Here is a 23,397-nt window from a genome sequence, read left to right on the forward strand (position 1 = left end):
ACACAAAAAAAACAAAAACATTCCTTATTTCCCAAACAAGTTTTTTGTGTTTTTTATTTTTAAGAACAAAAAACAGTTATTGAAAACAGGACAAGACTTATACCGGCCTAGAGGAACTTAAAAGCACTATTTGAAGACTCGGTTGCCTACTTGCCGGGAGAGCTCACTTCCTTCATTCATCTATTTAAAAAACAACCCTAAATTTCTTGTTTTAACAATAATGGCTTTGTAGAAAGCTCAATATTTGGGGGTATAATAAATGTTTTGTGCTCATAAATCCAGTGGTCCAAAGCTCAATGTGGAAGCTAAGTTTAGGTCAGTGGTGTTTTGAAAACGGCAAAAATAGCTTAGACAATGATCAAGTTTGTCAGCATGTGGCAGCCGCCTCCCACCCACCCACCCGCCCGCTCTCTTGTTTTTATGTGCTTGTTCTTAAGTTCATAGAAATAAACAATATTGGTGTGGTCATAGACTCACAGTGGACTTTGATTCTGAGTAATTGGGTTCACACAGAGATTGGATGAGACTTTGATATATAGCTATGGGTTGGGTCCAAAAATGTGAATACCCAACCCTACAATTTGTGAGCCCATACCATCCAAATCCGTTTCATCCACCTTGTCCATATTTATTAGTGTTGCAAACAAAGATACGTCAGGTAGAAACCAATTTGCCCCTCCTTAAGATGATGGTTTTCAATTCAAGATGGAGTTTATAACAACACTTGAGTTGGATGAGAGATTAGAGGCTGTTTGGAAACTGTTGCTAAAACTGTCTTCTAGTTTAAAAAAATGCATTGAACAAATTTTGGATGGAAAACAATTTATTAGAATATATTCTAAGAAGAGGACAATTTTTAAGAATAAATTTAAAATGTTTTTAATTGTTTTTTCTTTAAATTTTTTTGGTCAAATGTTTTGAAAATATGTAAAATAGGTCTTTGAGTTTTTGTATTGCACATAAGTGCATGCTAGCTTCATAAACAATAGATTATTTTATAAAACATAATTCTGTTCCTAAAACCAACTGAAAATAACTTTTAACAACGGTTGTCAAAAACTAATGTTTTGAGAATTGTTTTAAAAAATGTGGCTAATAGAGAATAAATTTTCTTTTCAAGTGTGCTACTTTTTACATTTATTAACACTAGTGGAAAGTTGTCACTTTAATCACCTAATATTTAAAAAGTGAGTACACTCACTATGAAGTGATTCGTAGAGTGGAGATAAAAGTTCAAAGCTTCCTTTTTGGGTACGGAGAGGATATAAAGGCCCATTGAACCCTTTTAGTTTTTATCTTGGTAATGGAGCATGGAAGGGACCATTGTGAATAAGGTGCTCAACAAGGTTTTCCTCAATGTTTTCAGAACCAGACCGATCATTGAATTAAAAAAGTTATCAATTCACGGTTCATTGGTAAAATCTATCTGTATGCAGGTAATAAAGAAGTATACGGTTTTATTAGCAGCCTGCCATTGCGAGGTTAGAAATGGGGGAGTTCCCAAGGCCACTATTTCATAAGGAAGACCTCTCATCTCTGTATATATCTATCTGTTCAAGTCCTTATCCCTCATCTTATTTAGGGTAATATTAATAAGAATACTATCAATCTAAACAATGCTGTTGATTGTTGCCCTAGAAGACAATTGTGGTGCACATCAGAAAAATGAGTTTGAAAACCAATGCTACCACTAGCAGTAGAGATGCAGTTTAATTTAGATCAAGTCGATTACTATATCTGTTACCCTCCATTAGGGGGAAGAATCGAAGTACAATTCAGAGGCGAGGTGTCCAACTGCTTTAACCCTCATCCTTTAACTTCTAACAAAATATTTTCAATGGTCCAAATACAAACACATCTTCCATCTTCATAAGAAATCATAACAAACCTCAAAGGTGATCAATGTTGAATCAGCAGATGACAGTTTTAGTGGGCCACACAGAAAAAGTGAGCATCATTTGCAGCGTTTGAGAGACAAAGACATACCATCTATGCAGACAGGCAAAATCAGAAGACAAAAGAAGGATCATCAAACTAAAAAAAAAAAGGTTCCAATTCAGAGTAAACAATAACTATTTGTGCACGCACACCCATGAATGAGAGAGGGGGGGGGGGGGGGGGGGGGGGGGGGGAGGGGAGGAGAGACACAGCCGTGGTGTGATGCATTATCCTGAATGTGTTTGTTGATGATCATCTAATCATCCTGCCATGAGCGTTAAACATGACTAACAATGACTAGATGACCAGCAACAAAACATATTCATAGCTGCAAAACACATACTAGACCCTGAGCATTTTGCAAGAAAAACAACGTTGGAAGATGGGTATCTGTCATAAGTTCGATGAGAATATGTAGAAAGAGTATCATCTTAGAATATTCGATAAGGAGGAAGCATATGCTTTGAGAATAAACCCCTCTTACTGGTAGGTTGGAAGGGAAGTTGGTCCGGACTTGGAACAGTGGACATAGCAGAAGTGGGAGATCTCAAAATGGACTGTTAGGATGAAACTCATCTTCCCATTGCATACAAACAGTTTCTATATCATGGACCAACCAAAAAACTGATCCAAATACTCTTTATGTTTGGGGATTTAATACGCCACGTGGCTATAGTATGGTCTCCTTCACAGCATTGAATTTTGGCAGCTCCAGATTAAGCTCAAGCACACAAAGACATGTCAATCTGGGCATTATCCAAACCAAGCCTAAGACATGATTCATTAAAAAAAATGCATCAAAGAACTCAAATCATCTATATCTATGTATTCATGGTTAAGTTTTTAACTTGGATTTTTCAGCCTAGGTGAACACTCCCTGTGTACTTAGGTTTTGCCCCTCTCGCACTTTAATGTCATCTGCTTATCTTTCAAAACAAGAAGATTATGCTTCTTCCCAGGACAAGGAATTTGCTGAATATGTAGTCATAGCCAGTCTTGGGCTAGATTTATTGATCAGGCATGCACCTGGTCCTAAAAGATATTGAAAGAGATACCATCTCTAATTTTGGGTTACCATCACCAACCTGCTAGAAAACTCCCACCTTGCCTTGATCAAGTGCATACTGGTACCACAATCATCTCTCATCTTTTTCATTTTCCTTTTAAGATTCTTTCAAATTTCAATCTCATTCCCATCTTCATGATTCATATTTGCTTAGAGCCCGTTTGGTAGTGATTTTAGGAAACGCTTCTAACATTTTTAATACTTGAAAATTTTCATCATTCAAGTGTTAGAAAGATTAAAACGTTTTCTAGAATCACTACCAAATGGACTCTTAGTTTACTCTGTGTTATCATATTTTACACTTTCTAGATTCTGTCTATATTCCCGCCCATTACACAAGCTTTCCACTAGAGTCCCTTATTAATCTAATTAAATTTGGTTCAGTTTTGCAGGTGGATGTCTCATAGATGATGAATGGCATCCTTATGTTTTAGCTTTAATGCATTAGAAGGTGTGAATTTGTTTTCCAAAATGGAGTCATCCTAGTTTCATAACTCCATGGAACCCTGCAGTTTCATATGTAGTCATCATCACTTTTTTATCATTATAGTCATCTTTCATTCCAGTTAACACTAGACTAGTGCAGAAATAACTACAACTCAATAAAGCTATTCAATTTCCATGAACATGTTTCCATATATGTACTAAATGAGTGAAAAGGAAAGAAAAATGCCTATATATGAAAGCCCTCCCTCTTGATTTAACAGCCTAATTATAGGGCCTAGAATCTGAGAAGTCTCTTGATGTATTGTTTTTGAGATGTCAATCATGAAAAAATAAGGTGTTTTGTCTAAACCACAGCTACACAATCAAATAAAAAGTAGAAAACGGGATAGTTGTAATGGTTGCAGACGGACTGTGTTGTAAAATACATGTGCAAATAATGCAATAATGCCTCTCCAACCAGGCAACCAGAATCCAGTTTCCTATTAACGACTTCAATGAAGACGCTAAATTTCCTATTTCTCTTCGTGCGTGTCGAACTTAACCTAAGTTGCAGTTGCTATCTATACACTCCTGGGTTAAAATAGTAGAAATACAACAAAGCTCAACCAATAAAAGGAATTTTGAAAGCGGCAATTGACCATGTATATATCAGAATGAGACAAGAAGAGAATGAAGAAAATCTTGCATGGCTAATAAGTCCAAATGTAAACTATAGCTTGAAGATTGTAAACATCTAAGAATCATACTAGAGGATTCCCTAAAAACAAATTCATTCTGTTAACAACTGTACAAGATAACCAAGTTCAATTTAAATGAGAAGAAAACAAGGAAAGTTGATACAATCAAGAACAGAAGCCCTGTATATATGATCACCAATTGTTTAAGGGAGAGAAAGAGGAAAATAGCAAACATGCATAGGAACTGTCTGCTGCTGTGCCTGCTTGTGCTAGTGGTAATTCACACCTGTGTTGTAAATTCCCTGAAGAGTGATGGGCTTTGCAGCCAGTGCTCCAAATGTGAATCAAGCACATGCCCTGCAAGCGAATCCTATCCCCACATGACGGCATATGATGACACTCTTATTGCTGGTGCTTTACAATCTGACTATGTGGATTCAGATGACAGAGGGGTTTACTCAGTTCCGGACATTAAAGGTGGTGAATCTAATAAATACAATTCTTATTTTGGATGGAAATCGACTTCTGGTTCTGCTTCTGGCCATCATAGGTAACTGTAAACATTCTAAATGCATTAACAAACCTTTCTTAGTTTGGTCCAAATATGAGCCAGCCATATCATCCTAGCTTTGGGCATGACCTGGGCTAGGGTTTGATAAGGGCTAGTCTTTGGCTTATCAAACCCTAGCCTGGCCCCTGGCTCAATCATATAAACCATATGCTAGTCCATATCAAGGCTGGGCCTGCACAATGCTGCTGTGGCTCTGTTCATTCCATTTTCTAGACAGGACTTAACTCACAGAGACTACCCCATCATGGTGCACAGGTTCAGCAACTACATGGACAAGTGCTCAGGTGGGCAGAGCTACCTCACTGCTGACAAGCATGGCAAGGTGAGCCTTCGCTCATTGAGCTCACTGAAAAGCTTAGCTGAAGCAGACTGGAAATCCATCAACCCACCTAAGGAATTAAACCACCGTGAATTACGATTCTGGGTTCATCTTGGTACTGGAAAATGTCTTACTGTCTTTGGTGGGAAGACAAAAAAACGAACTGTGGGTGTAGCAAAGTGCAAATTTGATGGCTCCAATCCTTACCAGCTCTTTGCCTTTCGCTTCCACTACCACAAAGCATTCTGCTGTTGTGGCGTTCACAACGAGTGATTCCTCAATGAAGTACAACCCTGACAATTCTGAAGTAAAAGTAGCTTTCAGAACTCTTATACAAGAAGTTCATAATAATGATGGTATCAACCATCAAGGCATCTCTGGAATTTTCCCCTCATTTCTCTATATTTTTTAGTTGTGCCATCTTCCATGGAAATGAATGACTAGATGGTATTTAAAGAACTTCTATCTTTTGCACTTGCAAACTCAACTAGGGTCAATGTGCATTGTGTTGGGTTGTTCCCATGAAATGGAATGTTACTTGTAAAACCTCTCCTCCTACTTGTGGCCCTTGAGGCCTAGCTAAGTGGCAAGGGTTTGGGGTGGGTAAGGGCTCCAGTTTCAAATCCATGTCACAAAGAGAGAAAAGAATGGAACAGGGAAAGAAAATTAAGGATAGAAAAGAAAAGTTTGCTACTTTGTTGCAGCCCCTAGGAAGTAGGAACTCTCTGTATATCAAAACTATAAGACATAGCGAATCCTATGAATGTGAGGAAGCCAATTTGAAGAGTTCAAACCACCTCCAGTTAATAGAGTTTACACAATGCCACTCAAATGAAAAAGTACAAGAAGGAAATGTCCCATAATCCCGGCAGTTCCAAGAGAACTTGAAGAGGCTCACAATAACATCTTATGGCGGAAAATATGGTAAAAAAGATGCACAAAATGTAAGATCCTCCCTCCCCTCTAAACCAGCTACTCTTGCTCAAACATCTGATTCTTAACAAAATTCTTCAAGTATGTGACCATGAGGTTAGTGTAAATGCATTTCTAAGTGATTTCCAGCACTAAAGACACTACAATTTTTAGAATTTCTCGAACTAGAAGAATGCAAATTCTCTCAGCTACAGAATTTTCAAATTAGCTATGACTCTAAACTAGGAATGGGTTAGATGTCCGTTACTATTACGAAAGGAAAAGAAAATGTAACTGGAATCATTTCACAACCACACCATATTTCCTGTGTGTATTTCTTAAATCAGAAAACTCATGGACCTACCTAAAGGAGTCTTGAAACACTAAGACATTGCTAATCGTGGCAAGCTTGAGTCTTCAATGAAGGACACCAGTTGCCTTGAATCCCATTTCAAGACGAATTGCCAGTCAATTGAAATGAATTTCAATCTTAGGATCCAAGAACTGCAAGGCCTTTGCCTATTGAGCTGCATAACCTGACACCTTGTAAGGAATTGTAAATCAGTGATTTCCCTAAGCTCTCATCATTGCCATAGGATGGGCTTCCTACAACACTTAGTCACCAGGACATTGAGTTTGAGGATTGCTTATAACGACATGGTGCCAAAAAGAGGAAGGGGAAGAATCAATCGAGATATTCCAAAACCCTGGCAAACAAAGAGGTTTTCTGGAAAAAGCAGGCTACTTATTCAATCAGGTACAAACATGAGTGTCACTTGATTCTTCTTCTAGTCTTGGCAGTGCAAGAAAACCAAAAAAGAAACTTGGTTCTTAATCACAGATCAAAGACACAATCCAACAAATGTTCTGTATGGCTATCAAAAACTGGAAATCCATCAGATTTTCTCCTTTTCTGATCTTCAGAAAAGTTGTCCATTTTTTGTCAGCAAACAAAGTGCCCTTCACAGAATTTTGACTTATGTTATATGAATGAACACTAGTGACTATATCTGTTGGTGATCTACCGTAGACTATAAAGAGATGTGGCAGTTGAAGTAAGATGCTAGTTGAAGCAAACTGATATGTATTCCAAGGCTTTTGAAAGAAATGACACAAAAGATTTAACACAACCAGTAAATGAAAATCAAAGGAGCAAAAAGAGGAAACATATTATTGAAAATATTTTATTACATAAGAGCTATACTGCAAGCTTGAGACTTCAGACTGAACCTTTAAAATAGGTACATCTGGAAATAAAGTCATAGAATGAGTTCAAATATCTTGCAAGCCTCACATTGGATGTACAATGCAGTTAGGCTGAATTGGGTATATACATGGAACTGGGGTGTAAACCTACAGCCTCTATCAAGATGCTCTGAGTAGGCCTCACCTAGACGAACTTGCAAACAGTCCAAATTAACCTGACATTTGAAGAAACCAAGTTAACCAAGAAGTATCTTTAGAAAAAGTATGCAATGAGTCAATGATGGACACATAGTACCTGGTCACCTCTTTCAAGTCCAAGCTCACAAAGAGTGCAATAGATGAGATGATTGTTCTGCCGTAGCTTCCCTTTCTTGCAGATGGGACACCATATCTCCTTGCAGCCCTACCGTTCACATCAGATACTTTACACTCTCATTTACTAGCCAAAGAAAAACAAGGCAGAGATAACAGCAAAGGGGCTATAGTAATTGAAAGGGATTTCAATTGACTTGACCAATAAGAAATTGAAAAAAAAAGCCATTGATGTATCAAAAAAATATAGTATGTGGAAAGGGGAGAACAAGAATTCCACATAAACAAGGAAAAGAAAAACAGTGGAATGACACCCCAGAAGATGTTAAAGAAAAGAAAGCTTGCCAACAAAGAAATTGCTTTAGTTTATTAAGATTTTAAAACAAAATTTACAAACTGATAAACAAATCAACCAAAATTTTAAGAGCCCAATAAAGTGTTTGACAAAAATAAGGGCTCATCAGGGCATTTTCTCAAAAGGTCCTTTGGAATTTGCAATATATTCTTTTTGAAAATAGATGGAATCATAAATAAGAAAAAGGTAAGGAGCTTTAAGTGATTTCTGTTTTATATTATTAAAGTTCCTTAGGAATTGTGATCCTAAAATCACAATTCCTGACAAACCCCCCTCCTTTCTCTAGAACCCTATCCAAGGATAAGATCTAAAGCATGACACAGGTGGAATTATGTTGATGTGATATATATGTATGTGTGTATAGAGAGAGAAATGAACAATAAGTTATAATGGTGTTCCACAACAGCATGATAAATATGTGTAGAACCTAAATTTCTTGTCCAGACCTTGTCATCTTCGAGCCGCAAATTCTCAAAAATCGCAGGATCTAGGTAATCCTCGTCTTCTTCTTCTGTAGTTCCATTACAGCCATCTAGCTTTGCAATGTATCCAAATTATTAACTTACCAAAGACAAAATATAAAATTGGATAATAACTAATTCAAATTTGAAAGTCATGGCTAATTTTGCCTCAAGGAAAAACAAAAATAGGATTGAAGTTTCAGTCAGCCGGTTTTTTGATGTATGTAGAACTTTTACAACCTTAAATACATTATCAACACTCAAAAATTTGTATAAAAAAAAAAAGGACAAAGAAACCCAAAGTTTCAAGTTAAACGTAGAAACTTTAAAATGCATGAAGTTTATGAAAACATAACTGTCAGAGGCTAAAATTCCCTCACTCATGGCTCAAAGTGAATCACTTAACATGCTCAAAACTTGGTCAGCCAGTGTTCCATCTTAAAGGCGTATGTCATATTCATATATTAATAAAAACAAAAGTTATGGACAACATGCAACAAATATCCTCGCCACTTCATTTAAATTACCATATAAGATTCTAGTAAATGGAGTTCAGTATGTCCAAGAAAAGGCAAACGTCTTTCCGTCTTATTGTTTTCCTGTATATTGTGTTTGTTTTCATCTGCTGTTATATGTGTTCAATGAATGTAACTTAGAAAACTTCAAGTCAGCTGCTATGTGTTTAAGGACTGTAACTTGGAACACTTCAAGCATACGGTTGAGCCACAGGAAAGACAATCAAGTTACCAAAGAGAAAGTTGCTGCAGGACTGGAATAACACAACTGAATTTAAACACGATTTAAACAGTTTTTTCAAGCAAGCCACTTATACCTCTGTGTGTTTGATTCATCCTGATATCTTCATAGAACATCCTTTGTAGTTCCAGCATAACCTCCTCACATTCAAAGTGAGAAGCAGTATGAAGACCATCATATTCCCACAACATGTCCTCATCAACTTTGGCAGTGGAAGTTGGAATTTCAGAACAACCACTTAAAGCTGAGGTCCTAAATCTTTGCAGTTCATCAGAAAAGATTTCCCGAACAGTGGATTCCATGAACTCCTAAAACCCAAATTCGACACAATAATCAGATAACGAAACATGTAAAACTTTTGACAAGAGAGAGAGGATCTGAACTAGACCTCGTCCAGGATAGAAAATCTTGAAAAACCAAACGAATATGAACAACAATTTCAGTTTGAAGATAATTTCAACACTATCTATAGACACTAAAAGATATTAGTAATCAAGAGGCAGAAAACCAGATAATAATCCATGCCTTTTGAGTTGAAGACTGATCCGCAGATAACCTCATCTTCCAAAGCAAGTCATTTCGCTCTTCTTTCACTCTTCTGAAGCAGTTCTCTCTGAGCTGCATTCAAGGCAACGCGAATTTCTGAGATTTTCACTTTCCCCCTCAGTTTGAGATTTGCCAAACAGAAGAATCGGTAATTGAGATGGTAAAAAAATATTGAAAAAGAAGAAACCTTGTGGAGCCAAGGGGGACGACGTTGAGAGTCTTTGATGGAAAGCCTTCTTCCACGACCTTCGTCTTTCTCCATAGCTACGCGCCAGATAGAAGAAGGGATCCGATTGTCCAAGCTACGAATTAGAAACGGGGAAAAGGGGGTGGGTTTCACAAAACGATGCGTTTTGAAGCCCCAAAGCAGAGCCCGCGGGAAAACATTTATTTGTGCCATAATTGCCATTGGGCATTGGGGTGGTTGCTACCTGCTACTTGCTAGCCTTCGATGAAGAAAATAAGGGAAAATTTGTATTTAAGATTTGAAAATAGTTGTCACTTGTTTTCAAGAATAAAATTATGCTTTAGAATTTAAATATGAAAATTAGTTTTTTCTGAATGATTTTCCTTCCAGATATCATACACTTGCATACAATGTAAAAGTTTTTAAAATCTTCTCCATATTTTCAAGTATAGCTCAAAACATTATACAAAAAATAATCTATTTTTAGAACAAAATCTCAAAAAAATTGTTTTATGAGTTAGAAAACTGTTTTCCATTCTAAACAACAAAAAACTGTTTCCAAACAAGGCTTAGGCACCTGCTCTAGTCCTCCAACAAACATAGTTGCTCTAGCTTTTGCAACCATGGCATGGAGGTAGTATGAAGAAAGGGAAATGGAGAACAATTGCTTCCAACCATGTTCCTAGACCAAGCACACGTCTCAAACAAGAAGGCATTGGAATCTGAAACAGCATTTTCCATCATTTTCATATTCATATTCATCTTTGCTTGCTTACAAATAACAACTTACTCACCCCTGAGGGAATCAAGTACCACCTTGATATACAGTTACAGACCTCCTTCACAATATTCATTCAAAAACTGATTCCCAGGCCCCCTGTGTGAAGAACCACCACATTCTCAACACCAATCACTAACCCTCAGAAAGCTGCAACTGATTGTTGCCATTGCATTAATCTTATACCTATTGTTTTAGGAGTGTTTAACTCTTGATTGGGACTAATGGGATGGCTTCTTGGCTATCTCCAGTGCCATTCAGACAAGGTGGCTTGGCTGCTCCATAGTAAAAGAACGCCATTATCTTCGACAATTCATCTGCCGTTTGAATGACTGAACAGAAGAGTAAACAATTCCAATCACAAATCAAGGCGGAGGCAAGAGATAATTACACCATTTGTTTCAATTAAAAAGTTACCTTTCTCTCGGTGTAAGATCTTTCCTGCTTTGGTGAAGATGACCTCTGGGAAAACAGACACTTGGAGAGCAGAGACCAAATCAACCTCAACAACAGCATCTATGGCAACGCACTGTTTAAAATAGTAAGTAAAAGTTAGAAAACATTATGTTTATAGAGCAAAGGAGAGGAATGGAAACAACTTGATGGCTGTACTTACTCTTGGTGAAGGTAGCCTGCAGTTCCATATGATGTGCACAGCTTTCTCCAGTTCCTCCCGAATTTTCTGATTTTCCTTCGGTCTGAAGAGGAATCAGAGATTTTTAATATGTGATGAACATTTTCTCAATTGTCATATTGAAAATATATACTCAAAAATAGTTTCAAAGCATTTTTTCAACATAATTTGCCTGCTTCAAATGCATCATCCACATCAACATTAGATGAACACCTCGAAACAATTCACATCCCACCCCCTTTTTTTCAGTAGTGACCCCACAACTACTACACAACCCACAAGCAATAACCAACCACTTGAAATGTCATAAAGGAATGGAGAAACATGAGTCATCTAATTCAGACACATTTAACTACTACCAAGTTCCACTCGGTCCTGAACTCCTCTGATTAGTCTTAGTTGGTTTTCAGCAAGAAGAAAGTGAACAAAGATCACAAAATTAGACATGCAAACAGTGTGATCATCAATCATAAGCTCCATGTATGTTAGGAATCCAGGCATACCATAACAATACAATTTATGACAAGGGAATTCAGTCCATTTGACAAAAAATCATTTTTTTAAGTCCCCAGCTTCTGCAGGAGAGGACTCCTTCCTAGCATAGTTCATCTGGAATACACTAATCCTTCTCAGGTTGCCCTTTCTATTTTTGGGTTTTGGTTATAACATGGTTATTGACAAGATTTTGACAGGGGATAGCTGAAAGGCTGAATCAGATAGCCATTTACCCATTAGTTGTCCATTTTCTTTGGCCACTGCATGAAACTTTGCAAGAGATTCAGCTTGTCATTTGGTGGCTCCTCTCTTCCATGACCTTGTAGATGGGAGGTTTGGAAAGCATAATGATGCTAAAAGCTCTACACCAATAAGACTTTTTCCATCATGCCTTCCAGTACCGTTGTGCTCTTTGAAGGAATTCATATGGCAGATTTCTCTGAAACAATGGAAGTCCTTCCTTTCCACACATTTTGGGAGACAGTTTATAAGTTGGTATCAGTAGTTCCCCTCCTGTCCACTTCATTTTTGCATGTATTCCGTGTTAGTTAACTTTTTATACAAATACTTTTTGATAATTATATTAATTTGTATGAAGTCTTGAAATAGAAATCACACTAGATTCAAGCCAGGCAAGAAGAAGAGATTCTTCCAGGGGTGATCCAATTGCCAGATAAACCTGTTCCGGCTGGATTTAAATGTAGAGCAAAAAAGAGATGTTCAACAAACCTTTCAATGACACCCAATAACAACTATTTGATTAAATAAGAAGAAATATTTTTGGGGATTGCATATGTATCAATTATTTGCCTAAGACTTACATATCCTATTATCGGCACAAACCACATTGTCAATACAAAGAGCGTAGCTGCAATTTTTCACAAGCTATCTGATCCTACATCCAACCATAAAGCTATGTCATGTAACACAGTTTCACAAAGGAATTAAATTGGATGGAGATGGCATTTTTCTTATCAATAGCCAATTTGCTTCAATCTGTATTAGTTAATTAGCAGATATGGCTAAAAGAATGAACAAAAAAATGTCTGAAAATAAGAATGAACATTATAAAGAAGCTTCAATCGCATCTAAATGGAAAAAAGGCAAATGGTGCAGAGTGGGACATGAAAACAAAAAAAGTAAAATCAAGATTGATTAAGTAACTAAAAGAAGAACTAACCTTTTGTAGCGATTATGCACGAGAACAATTAAAGGACTGATATCCTTAAGTACAGTCTCTTCCCACTCTGCAGTCTTGATGTCCTTGATGGGACGAATATAATTATCATCCTGCCACACAATTTCATCCTCGCTATCGTAATTATCATCATCACCCTTATCCTTCTTGACATTCTTGATGGTAATCTTGTCAAAGAATTGATCCAAGTTGAACCCCCGCCCATCAGCATCTTCAGGCCAATTGGGGTCGTCCTCCTCCACAACAAGAGGGTAATCAGCCAAAAGCTTTTGCATCATCCTCCTTTTGAGAACTGGGTCCATCTCCTCCTCGACATCAGGGTTTCCATCAATCACTTGTCTAATCTTGCTTCTCCATTCCCGTCTCTCTTCATCGCTCATAATAGGAGCATCATCATTCTCACCCTCACTATCACTATCACTGGAGTCTTGGTCTCCATCATTGGATTTCAGTTTATGTGGGGTTGTAGAGGCTCTCAACCCACTTCTTCTTCTTCTTCCTCTGTTGATGCTCTTGACGGAAAATTAACAAACTTCAGCAACCAAGTACATTAAATTCTGAGAAAAGAAAGGGAAAGCAAAGGAAACATAGAGAGTATTACCAGGAAAGGCGAATTGGGGAAGGCTTGTGAGGAGAAGGAGAGGCAAAAGGACTCCAATCTTGGGTTGGTTTGTCGAGGAGTAACAGCGGCAGAGAGCATATGCTGAAACCCTGTTATTGTATTTTGTAGTGCCATTTTCTCTGAACACACAAATCATTTGCATTTGAAGCAGCAACCAGATGTTGAGGAACTCCAAAACGAACAAGGGAATAGAGCATACGGACCTGAGAGATTGAAATTGAGAAATCGACACTTGTTCTTCCGCTTCCGGTCAGACAGTGCTAAAACCCTAACCAACTAAAACCCCAGACCCATGCGTCTGTTAACAGCTTCACGTGTAATCCCATGATCCTATCCACTTCTAAACTTCATATTAAAAGACCCGAATCCGATTTAGACACGGTCCACCAACCCGATTTGGCCCTGTTGATATTATTATTCATAGAAAATTTCTACAAAGTATCCTGAACTACCAAAATTTTAATATCCATTATTGAATTTTTAAGATATAATCTGAATTATCGATGGGGTTTTGTACATTGTATTTTTATTTTGAATTTTGATATGGATAATGGATATGAATTAATTTACTTATTTTAAATTTCTAATCACATTTTTTTGGCTTTACCCTCTCTGTAAGGATATTCACCATGGTACAAACTACTAACCCTTATTTCTATATATATATATTAAATAAGTTCCATTATTTTGTATTTTATATGTAATCATTTGATTTTATTTAATCCATAAAATTGGACCTCCAATGACTGGTTAAATTTCAACGTACCCTTAAACAACCCACATTTAAACTTCCATGGATGGATATGGATTGGGTACCCTATATTTTTCCTATTTTAATAATATGAATTCAATATTTCAATCTACTTCCCCGTTTCAAATTGGAACAACAGGACAACATAGGAGGCCATGACAAGTATTGAAAAGTCGTTAATTTGTCCCACAAATTTTATGTTTCCTTCTATGATTTTCAATCGTAAGTCTCTATAATAATAATAATACAATAACACAAGATCATTCAGTGGAACCTAAAATCTGGAGGTTCTCCTTCTTCCTTCTGATGGTTTAGTGTTACATCCAAACATACTCAGACATCAACCTCCTTGCTTCAACACCTGTGATTCTGCCACCGTGAATGTGTGTCTAATTATCCATAGAACACTCTGATGCTGTTAAGGGAATAGGGAGTGTTTAATCAGCCATGTCCATCATTGTGGCATCAGGGGCAGATAGGGATGGAAGGAGCCAAGTAAAGAAGCCAAGACTAGTCTCTCCCCTTAGCCTCTGGGTTGAGTACTCCACCAACATATCCCAGAGGTCTCCAACCGTCCACTTATGAGATAGAATCCATTGAATCACCTGTCACATAATCAAATGAAACTGGTTCAATGCTAGTGAGAAAACAATTTCATTGGGACCAAGCTTTGATGAAACATGTGTGATCTGGAGACCCCAAAGCTAGGTGGTCTTCATACTTCATGACTGGACTCAGGTCATGTGGAAGTCATCTATTTTTCCAGTATAGAGGAAACTGAATGGTAAGCCCCTCGTTATATCAAGTACAAAACCTTCAGTAGATCAAAACACAATTTTGGAATTTAATGCTAGTAGATGGCTTGTAATAGGTGATTTAGTAAATTGGTTGCAAGCACCCACTGCCTCACAAAAAACACTGCAGTTGACAATATTGATACTGATGGAGATGCTGTACAACACTAAACGGAAAAACTTTTAGAAGTAATTTTCATTGTATTCCCAGGAATGCAGACAAACACCTACTGTGAAGTTTTCAGAGTAAAAAGGCACAATACCTTGTCCAGAGTCTTTAATGCCTCCACACCAAATGTGTGGTATGAAATGAAAGGTCTTAATGCCTGAAAAGAAAAATGTACCCATATTAACAAAAAGAAAATTGTTTTGTGGAAAACAGAAGATCAACATTCCAAACATTGTTCATACAAACACAAAAATAGTGAAATGGGACAGATTTTCTGAAGTTCTCCATCAATAACAAGGACCTGATAAATGTTTCTTTCCGCATGTACATCAAACCCCTGAGAAACTTCATATTCAGGAAATTTTGGGTACTCACTCAATCATGGGTCTCACAATAGCAGTGAATGAGGCAGGATTGCCAGAAAAGGGGTTTAGCATATGCTGGCCCCCCAAATTGATGTTTAAGATTGAACCAACTAAAAGATTTTGTTCGTCAAATATTAGAGATTCTCTTTGGAAAACAAAATACACCACAGCCATCAGTCATCCAACCAAAAATTAAGAAAGTGAAATTAGGGCTTGGTCCCTATGATCTCTTCAAAACTTCCATCAAAGGATCGATCAGAAATTACATCTACATGCAAGTTGACACTTAAGACAACTCAATCAATCCGCATTTGCAAACTTGTGAAAGCATCACAACAGAGTAACAGTTGGCTATTCCAGCTGTCAAGCCACATCTTGGCATTATGATATGACCAAAAATTGTATATTTTAGAAATTAATGAGATGAACAGAGAAACACATTGCTAAGACCAATGAAACATAAAAGTAAATTTTGTCAAAACGAGGGGAACACACATTTCTATAGCTCAATCCATCTAGAGCATTTAAAAAGGCCATGTTTCAAATTAAGCATTTTGATGGTGGCTACAGTTCCCACTACATCACACAGGGAAGTAGAAAGTTTAAAATGAAGTGGATCAGGAGAGTCACCTGTGAGGCAGCAAGCCACTGAATTATAGTTTTAAGTTCAGGATCTCCCCCAAAAGCACCACAACCCCAATTCCCTGTCACAACTCCAATATCATATCGATGGCCCAGAGAGTGGCCACCCTTTTCTTCAGCATTTCTGATCTGCTGGTCCCCATATATTCCTTCATTTGTTCCAACAGAAGCATAGGGAGCTTCCTGTAACTATGGGAAAGCAAAACCAGTTCCAAACAAGCAAGTTAACAATGACAAAAACAGCCAAAAATACAATGCACCAAAAGTTCACATCTTCCTATACCAACAGAAGACAATACACATGCATATATTTTGTACATAATACGCAACACACAAACAAATGCGGTAGCTATCATACCAAAATCATAAAGGATGCAACAATTGTTTAAAAAAATAATAAAAATCAGATATTAGAGATATAACTCCCACCAAAAGATTGTTCCAGGAGATGCTGTCAGGACCTTGAACCCCTTGATCAAGATGAGCCCCACAAAGTCCATCACCTTTAAACAATCTCTGGTACTGCTGACATTTGGATTGATCAAAAAAGCCACAGAATGCCTTATTTATTTCCCTGTTGAAACCAAGAAGCTGTAGGGATACTTGTTTGAATATTAACAGGAACTATACAAAAAGAATAAATTGTACAAATGCACCCTGCATAACAAACAACCACTTTCAGGTAATGGCAGATGCTTAAATTTGGGAAACAAATAATAGAACAATGGGAAATATTGTGAGCATGCTAACCAACACCAGTCACCTTTCTAAAATATAGAATTTAAATTTAGTATCTTCATGCTTTCCTAAAAATCATAAACTAGAATTAAACAACAAGCAAGAAATACAGTTTCTCCTGTATACCACCACTCTCATCTAAGAAAAAAAACAGGATTAAGAAAAAAACTTAAGAAAACAAAGTAAATTGTTTTCCTAAAGCTCTATTATTTACTCACAAATCTCCTGTTCTCCTGTATTCAAAGCTTCCAGAAATACTAAGATAAAAATATACAATTTAGCAAATAATTGTAAAGAATTACATTTTTAGATTGGATAGAAAATGGGTGTGTGGATCTATAAGTTCACTCTTCAATAATAACAAACATGACACAAACACTCCATCCAAAATGGTGATTTTGGATTACACCTTTTCATATCCTCCTAAGAATTCCAAATATAACACACAAAACCTCGCAGAGATAGTCAGGCCAAAATGGTTTTTTTGGATGGCACCATTTATGCAACACAAACTTATATAAAGCAGAAGAGTAAAACACAAAGTTTTACATACCGGAGAAGGCATTCAAGTCTGTACTGTCTCATTCTCATGTCACATAATGCATCTATTGCAATCATTTTTGTTTTACGCCTTCCCATAAAATCAACATCCCTTTTATCCACATAATCACCAGCAAAATGGAAGGATGAGGCATACCTATACCACTAAAAAACTGAATAAGTTATCCAAAAATTCGTCCTATGAGTTTGTATGTTCAAGGTTGCAAAATGTGTTTCAAAACTAAATAATGGCATCAATATATTACGTATGCTTAATATACCAAACTTTATATGAATAAAAGAAGGTTTTACTTTAGGATAGAAGTAAGGTTTCAAAAGGGATTATTGCTCATAGAATTATTATTATTACTTTTGATAAGAAACAGCAATTTCATTGCATTGAAATATTAAGTACAAAGAAGGATGAGAAATCCTTCAAAGAAGTACAGAATCCTCTATACAAAGAAGGATAAAAAAAGGCAGATAAGTGTATACTAGTTCAAAATATCAATTCTAACTATAATTTATATAGGCATAAAATTTCCTACAAAAGAAATCATACATCTAGCTCCACGTTTTGCTAACACATCTGCTGCATAATTGCTCATAGAATGATTAATGAAGATGGAATTATTCGAATATATACATTTGTACTAGTTGAAGCAACAAACAAAGGAAAAAAAAATCCTATCATTATAATCAAGAAACAAAACTATTTTAGGCCACCTCTTTGTATAAATAGCTCATAAAATGTCACGATGAATTAAGCATTTCTACATTCATGGGCGTTATTATTTTCTAATGGGTACTTCATGGTGTACTATTTTTTTTTTTTTTTTGGTTCACACAATAATTAGATCATTAGAAAGGAAAAAGGAAGGATTAAACTTCTTTGCAAAGCATTTCTCAAGTGTCAAAGAAGTTGTTTTACCAAAACAAAGCAGATAGCACACTAAAAATACAACATAGCATGCAGTCTAAGGACAACAATAATAAGATAGATAACAAACACTTTCCAGTAATGAGAAATGATAAATTGTATGAAGAAGAAAAGTATAAGGTATCCTTCAAAGAAAGAGAGAATACAAAGTGAAAGATAAAAACTAAAAACTGAAAAAAGAGGGGGAATGACCACCAGAATTTTTTTAACTACATAGATTCAGCATATCTGAAAAAGTTCTAGCAATATAGGTTCAACATCCTCCCAGACCACATGTGTTTCAACAATCAGAATCACATGCACAATCTCAAACAAACTTTGTGGTCTACAAAATAAACCTATAAAATGATGATGGTGATTGAATATCAGAACACTCTTTCAGTAAAAAATTTCCCTCAGATGCATTTCCTTAAGCTGCCAAATCAATAATCCACTGAGTCATACTTACCCTGTATAATTTGAGAATCTTTCTGGACCAACCACTTCTATAGCCTCATTGTCTGCCATGGAAGGCAAAAAAAGCATACCAGCAATTAATTCGGGATTGATCATGAAACGGATCTCTTCCTACATGAGATAATAATGAAGACAAAATATTTAGGATCAAAGGTTCCACTATTTAAGAGAAATTTACAGGAAAAAATGGCCAGTGTGACTCATAAAAAGGTGAAAAAAATGTAACAATGGAAAGAAACAAGAAAGCATGCATATAACTAAGAAAACAATCTCAGGAACAGCAAGCTCAAAGATATTGCCCTAAGTCCATTATATCTAGGGATGGTTGAGTCTATAAGTGGTCATCGAGTTTTGTCCTCAGACTACATGAACAATTTAGACTTTCTAGGATAGTGGAGCTTTAATTCACTCCTATTTTACATCATCCAGTTTTTCGTTCTTTCATATTTAGTAGATTTTTTTGCAATAGATAGACCTTTAGTTTTTGCATCTACAAAGGTTAAGGCAATCTGTGTAGGTGATTTTTCATGTATTCTCGGTGTTTTGTGCGTGATTGAATTTGTTTTGGATTGTTAAGTCTTGTATAAATTCTCCCAAGGCTAATATAAATAATAAACAATACAACTAAATCCAGATAATCTAAAAATAATAGTTGATCTAATTTAATTAATCTGAGATAAGCCAAAAAGTTATTAATCTAAGATATTTTATTTACACTTAAAATTGTGAGTACTACCTATTCACCACCACCACCACCCCCCCACATGCCCCCTTTCAATCTCTTTGTCAATCCTTTCAGTTTCTTAGCATGGATTTTATTGTTTCTCGAGGCTCATCTGTTATTTGTTATCCAAAAATGTTGGATCAGCTGGTGAGGTTGTTGGGGCTTCCACAGTACACCTAGGTCCAAGTATCCACCTGCATTTTGGATCTGAAACTTCCTATTAGTGAAAAAAGAGAGAGAGAGAGAGAGAGAGAGAGAGAGAGAGAGAGAGAGAGAGGGAGAGAGAGAGAAAGGGCGGGTTGTCTAATATCACTACTCCTCAATTAATTGATACTTCAAGGGGGAAAACCATCTGTCATATGCTAACACAGCTCCTATTAATGCTTGATTTATATAAAACAGAAATAACCAATTCAAAACTTTACAATTTCACTCTGATCAGAAAAAAATTACAATTTCACCACAACTTATTCAGTGTTTTACAATAGCTTGAGTTGCACCAAGAGTGTAATTAATGCATAGAAAAATACATAGTTCTGAGGAACTACAAGAAGTGGAAAATATATAATTGAGTCTTCCTAAAGAACTTGAATTAAGAGAAGTACAAACTGTTCCAAAATTTTGTAAAGCAAACCTGAACACAACCCCTTCTGAGAGCACCACCTCCAATATACCTGTTTGCAAAATCCACTTCAAGAGCTTCCTTAGATTGATCTTCTATCAGGCCTGACCTGTGAACCTACAAAGAAATTAAAGAAAATGTAAGAAACAATTGTCTGAAAGTGAAGAAATGACTGTAAATAAATTATATCAAGCCATGATGAGAAATCATCTTAAATTGATTTTAAGCTCACAAAGACATGTATTGTTCTTCTCTCCTTTTTTTTTCCCTTCATTTACCAACTTACCTCAAAATGGCAGAGAGGAACTGCAGATTTGCTCCAAAGATCAGCCTTAGGATAAGTAACACAAAAAGGACTATCTTCCAAAGGAAGAACTTTCCGCTCAAATGAGACAAGGCCAGTAGGCATCTGTGAACAAATCCTCTCAAAATAGTGTACAATGCACTTTATTTTATTTTCCATCTTTTCATCGTAAATGTCATAAAGACACCTGTCAAATGAATTCATCAAACTAATAATTAAAAAAAAAACTACAATATTCTGCAGGATGGATTATTGCCAAGCAGTTTTAGTTGGTTCCACAGCTTCCCACATGCAGGCATGCAATGAGCTCCTTGGATTTGATGAGGAAACCCAAAACAGCTTCAACAAGTACATTGCCCTGTTCTGTAGTTAGCCCTAAACATGGATGTAATATGAAATTTTAATAGGAAAACAGAGTAACATGAAGAAAAAGGAAACTCCAAAAATCTGGGGAAAAAAAACCTAAACCAATAAAATCATGTCAACTAAGACAAATAATTTTGCTGCTTTCTAAGGTAATCCTTTTTGAGAAAGACTCCCCACATGCATGGTCCAGGCTGTCCAGCTTCCTACCCGAGTTTCAGTCAAGTAACATTGAAGCCCTCATAGGTTTTAAGATGCAGATAAGATGAAGAACAGCATACTTCTCAATCTATCCACCTCAGAATAATGATCTCAGATGCTAAGCCCCTTCTTTTTATGCTGGCATCTTCAAATAATGATTTTTGGATAAGCAAAGAAACTATAAAGTGATGTAAAAAAGGGGAGTGCAATAAATCTAAACAAGATATACACAAGGAATTGACTCCAATAATTTCCTTTGTCTTAATTCTGCTCATTCCCATGAATCATCATCAAAAGGTAAACATGCATCCTAGTTATCCAATGCAAGCTACAGAACAAAAATTAACCACATACTTGGTACTAGGCACCCATGCTACATGGAGCAAGAAAATGAAACAAAATTTAGATCAAACAGAATATATCATAATGTGAATATGGCTGAGCATCATCACCAATCTTTTTGGCATTCATAACAATTGTGTTGAGCTAGATTTTATCGGTATTCATAAATCATCAAAATAAGAAGGAAATAAATCAAAAACAGAAAGCAACATACGAAAACAAATGGTCGAAGTTGATCATTGGAAGATGTTTTGCATCTCTGTTGGTGATTGGAAACAGACAGAAGAAGGAGCATGTGAGAAGAGCACCAATCAATTCCTGGAGAGCAACAGTATCATATATTATAGAAATCAAACAAGAAAAGGAGAAAAAAAAAATGGTGCACCCATTATGAATGAATTCTAGGTTTACAGGTTAAAGCATAAAATAGGTCAAATTACAACTACCCAATATGCTACTACAGTGAATATAAATTAAGAGACTTCTTGAGACATAGTTGGATCAGTCTCAGATGAATGTATACAAAAAGAACAGCCAGTTTATCTCTCATTGTAGACCTAATTAAAACAAGCCATCTTTTTAACAAATGATTAGAAGAAAATTTCATGCTAATAAACACGATACAGTAACAATGATGCATTGGTCTAACAGTCTCAAGGGCTTCCCAAGTTACCTTGTAATAGGTTGGGAATTTACGTCCTGTTACCATATTGCAGTTAAGGGCCAGAACTAAGTTTGTACACTAATAATTACCAAAAGGCAAAAACAACATAAAAATAAATACAATGTCATCTGACACAAATCAATTACACATTCACAAGCTTACCATAATCTTATGAAGCTAACACAATGAATGAAGGACGGAGTGGAACATTATCAGAAGGTATACCTGGCTGAGAAACACAATGCCTGACTGTTGGGAGTCCAATATGCGAAGCCCTGTTTGAACTCCATCAATAAGAGTGTCCGCATTCCGATAGTGGAATTCCAAGAGAGAGGGGAAGCGCAAGAGCAAATTGGCCAGCGCCGGTAGGACCTCTGCAAACCATTTGGAGGATTCGGGCCTAGACAACAACTGGATGGCAATTGAAATCATCGGACTCTGAATTGTAGAAAATTTGATAAAGAGAAATTAACAGACGCAAGGTTACCTTGTCGAAGAAGAGGGCGTAGCCATGAGGAGCAGAAGCGGAGAGGCGTTGGGAGGAGAGAGAGAGGGAGTGGCGGAGATCAGAAATGGCGAGGAATAGGAGCTCTCCGGAGTGGATTCCGCTGTGGTCAGGACCTCGGCTGATTGCTTTGAGCGGCTCGATCACGGGCGATGGCCACAGAACTGAGGATCCTTCGACTACCACTCCCAAATATGGCAGTATTGATCGCAAGTCTTCCCGCTTCTCCATTCTCTTCACCACTGTTTTTGTCTAAGACTCAAGAGTCATGCTCGGTTTTAAGAAATTCAGGTATGACATTTAAAAATAATCTATAAAGAGTATTTAACCTTTGTATCCTCCAGTATCTCCCTGAATACCCGTATCTATCCATTTGAATTAAGGATTTTTTTTTTCTTTTTGATAAAAATGATCAAAATACTTTTTTTTGTTAGCAAACAAGATTTGCAAAAAAATAAAAATAAAAATTCTTGTTGTCGAGGAAAATTTTTCGAGATAAAAAGAAAAGAAAAGAAAAGACAAGGCAAGTATAAAAGAGAATAATCAATAGCGTATTTTAAGTATGTTGAAAATTTTTAAATGATTGTGTAAATAAAATGAGCTTGTAAAGTAATTAAATGAATGTTAATATAAATACTCATTTATAAAATAGGATAATATAATAATGGCTTTTTGGAAATGCCTTATATATTTTAAGTTTTTTTTAAATAATAATAATAACATATTTTCAAAAACAATACCCAAACATGGCCTTTCCTCTTCATTTTGAGCCCGTGCTTGGACCAACGAGTGATGGG

General features: G+C 36.4%; 4 protein-coding genes across 6 annotated transcripts; 1 reads left to right on the top strand and 3 right to left on the bottom strand.

Moving 5' to 3' along the window:
- The first annotated feature begins 2,128 nt into the window (after positions 1 to 2,128).
- LOC104879500 (uncharacterized) lies at positions 2,129 to 5,470 on the top strand. 2 transcript variants are annotated; one of them, XM_059737215.1, is made up of 3 exons: positions 2,129 to 3,065; positions 3,389 to 4,678; positions 4,955 to 5,470. In XM_059737215.1, the coding sequence occupies exons 2-3, from the start codon at positions 4,317 to 4,319 to the stop codon at positions 5,289 to 5,291; spliced, it is 699 nt and encodes a 232-aa protein (XP_059593198.1). In that variant the 5' UTR covers positions 2,129 to 3,065; positions 3,389 to 4,316; the 3' UTR covers positions 5,292 to 5,470. The 2 variants fall into 2 exon arrangements, with proteins under 2 accessions (XP_059593198.1, XP_019075345.1); XM_019219800.2 differs by having other exon boundaries at positions 2,129 to 4,678.
- Positions 5,471 to 7,080: 1,610 nt separating this feature from the next.
- LOC100250911 (uncharacterized) lies at positions 7,081 to 10,071 on the bottom strand. The gene is made up of 6 exons (XM_002276071.4): positions 9,754 to 10,071; positions 9,546 to 9,638; positions 9,097 to 9,328; positions 8,250 to 8,335; positions 7,432 to 7,539; positions 7,081 to 7,351 (listed from the first exon to the last, which is right to left on the bottom strand). Exons 1-6 carry the CDS (start codon positions 9,973 to 9,975, stop codon positions 7,190 to 7,192), a joined length of 903 nt encoding a protein of 300 aa, XP_002276107.2. The 5' UTR covers positions 9,976 to 10,071; the 3' UTR covers positions 7,081 to 7,189.
- Positions 10,072 to 10,468: 397 nt separating this feature from the next.
- On the bottom strand, positions 10,469 to 13,924 carry LOC100245762 (thioredoxin-like fold domain-containing protein MRL7L, chloroplastic). Its single transcript, XM_002276093.5, has 6 exons — positions 13,684 to 13,924; positions 13,460 to 13,599; positions 12,841 to 13,370; positions 11,148 to 11,229; positions 10,949 to 11,060; positions 10,469 to 10,863 (listed from the first exon to the last, which is right to left on the bottom strand). Exons 2-6 carry the CDS (start codon positions 13,592 to 13,594, stop codon positions 10,736 to 10,738), a joined length of 987 nt encoding a protein of 328 aa, XP_002276129.1. The 5' UTR covers positions 13,595 to 13,599; positions 13,684 to 13,924; the 3' UTR covers positions 10,469 to 10,735.
- A 470-nt stretch (positions 13,925 to 14,394) lies between these two features.
- Positions 14,395 to 23,358, bottom strand: LOC100249056 (poly(ADP-ribose) glycohydrolase 1). Of its 2 annotated transcripts, XM_002280335.4 has the most exons (11): positions 22,583 to 23,355; positions 22,321 to 22,506; positions 21,646 to 21,749; positions 20,508 to 20,712; positions 20,234 to 20,338; positions 18,868 to 18,986; positions 17,493 to 17,636; positions 16,631 to 16,775; positions 16,190 to 16,390; positions 15,289 to 15,351; positions 14,395 to 14,836 (listed from the first exon to the last, which is right to left on the bottom strand). In XM_002280335.4, exons 1-11 carry the CDS (start codon positions 22,829 to 22,831, stop codon positions 14,669 to 14,671), a joined length of 1,689 nt encoding a protein of 562 aa, XP_002280371.1. In that variant the 5' UTR covers positions 22,832 to 23,355; the 3' UTR covers positions 14,395 to 14,668. The 2 variants fall into 2 exon arrangements, with proteins under 2 accessions (XP_002280371.1, XP_010650755.1); XM_010652453.3 differs by lacking the exon at positions 17,493 to 17,636 and having other exon boundaries at positions 22,583 to 23,358.
- Between the last annotated feature and the right edge of the window lie 39 nt (positions 23,359 to 23,397).

This window comes from Vitis vinifera, chromosome 5, assembly GCF_030704535.1.
Source record: "Vitis vinifera cultivar Pinot Noir 40024 chromosome 5, ASM3070453v1".
Classification (NCBI taxonomy): domain Eukaryota; kingdom Viridiplantae; phylum Streptophyta; class Magnoliopsida; order Vitales; family Vitaceae; genus Vitis; species Vitis vinifera.

Excerpts from the sequence above, each read along its gene's own strand:
- LOC100250911 (XM_002276071.4), bottom strand. The coding sequence starts at position 9,975 with ATGGCAATTATGGCACAAATAAATGTTTTCCCGCGGGCTCTGCTTTGG. Across the intron at positions 9,329-9,545 it reads ATCAGTCTTCAACTCAAAAG|GAGTTCATGGAATCCACTGT; the intron begins GCATGGATTATT and ends TTTGGGTTTTAG. Across the intron at positions 7,352-7,431 it reads GACTTGAAAGAGGTGACCAG|GTTAATTTGGACTGTTTGCA; the intron begins GTACTATGTGTC and ends TTCAAATGTCAG.
- LOC104879500 (XM_019219800.2), top strand. The coding sequence starts at position 4,317 with ATGATCACCAATTGTTTAAGGGAGAGAAAGAGGAAAATAGCAAACATG. Across the intron at positions 4,679-4,954 it reads TCTGCTTCTGGCCATCATAG|GTTCAGCAACTACATGGACA; the intron begins GTAACTGTAAAC and ends CATGGTGCACAG.
- LOC100249056 (XM_002280335.4), bottom strand. The coding sequence starts at position 22,831 with ATGGAGAAGCGGGAAGACTTGCGATCAATACTGCCATATTTGGGAGTG. Across the intron at positions 22,507-22,582 it reads ACGCCCTCTTCTTCGACAAG|TTGTTGTCTAGGCCCGAATC; the intron begins GTAACCTTGCGT and ends ATTGCCATCCAG. Across the intron at positions 14,837-15,288 it reads CATTAAAGACTCTGGACAAG|GTGATTCAATGGATTCTATC; the intron begins GTATTGTGCCTT and ends ATTATGTGACAG.
- LOC100245762 (XM_002276093.5), bottom strand. The coding sequence starts at position 13,594 with ATGGCACTACAAAATACAATAACAGGGTTTCAGCATATGCTCTCTGCC. Across the intron at positions 13,371-13,459 it reads TCCCCAATTCGCCTTTCCTG|AGCATCAACAGAGGAAGAAG; the intron begins GTAATACTCTCT and ends TTTTCCGTCAAG. Across the intron at positions 11,061-11,147 it reads GCAGGCTACCTTCACCAAGA|TGCGTTGCCATAGATGCTGT; the intron begins GTAAGTACAGCC and ends TATTTTAAACAG.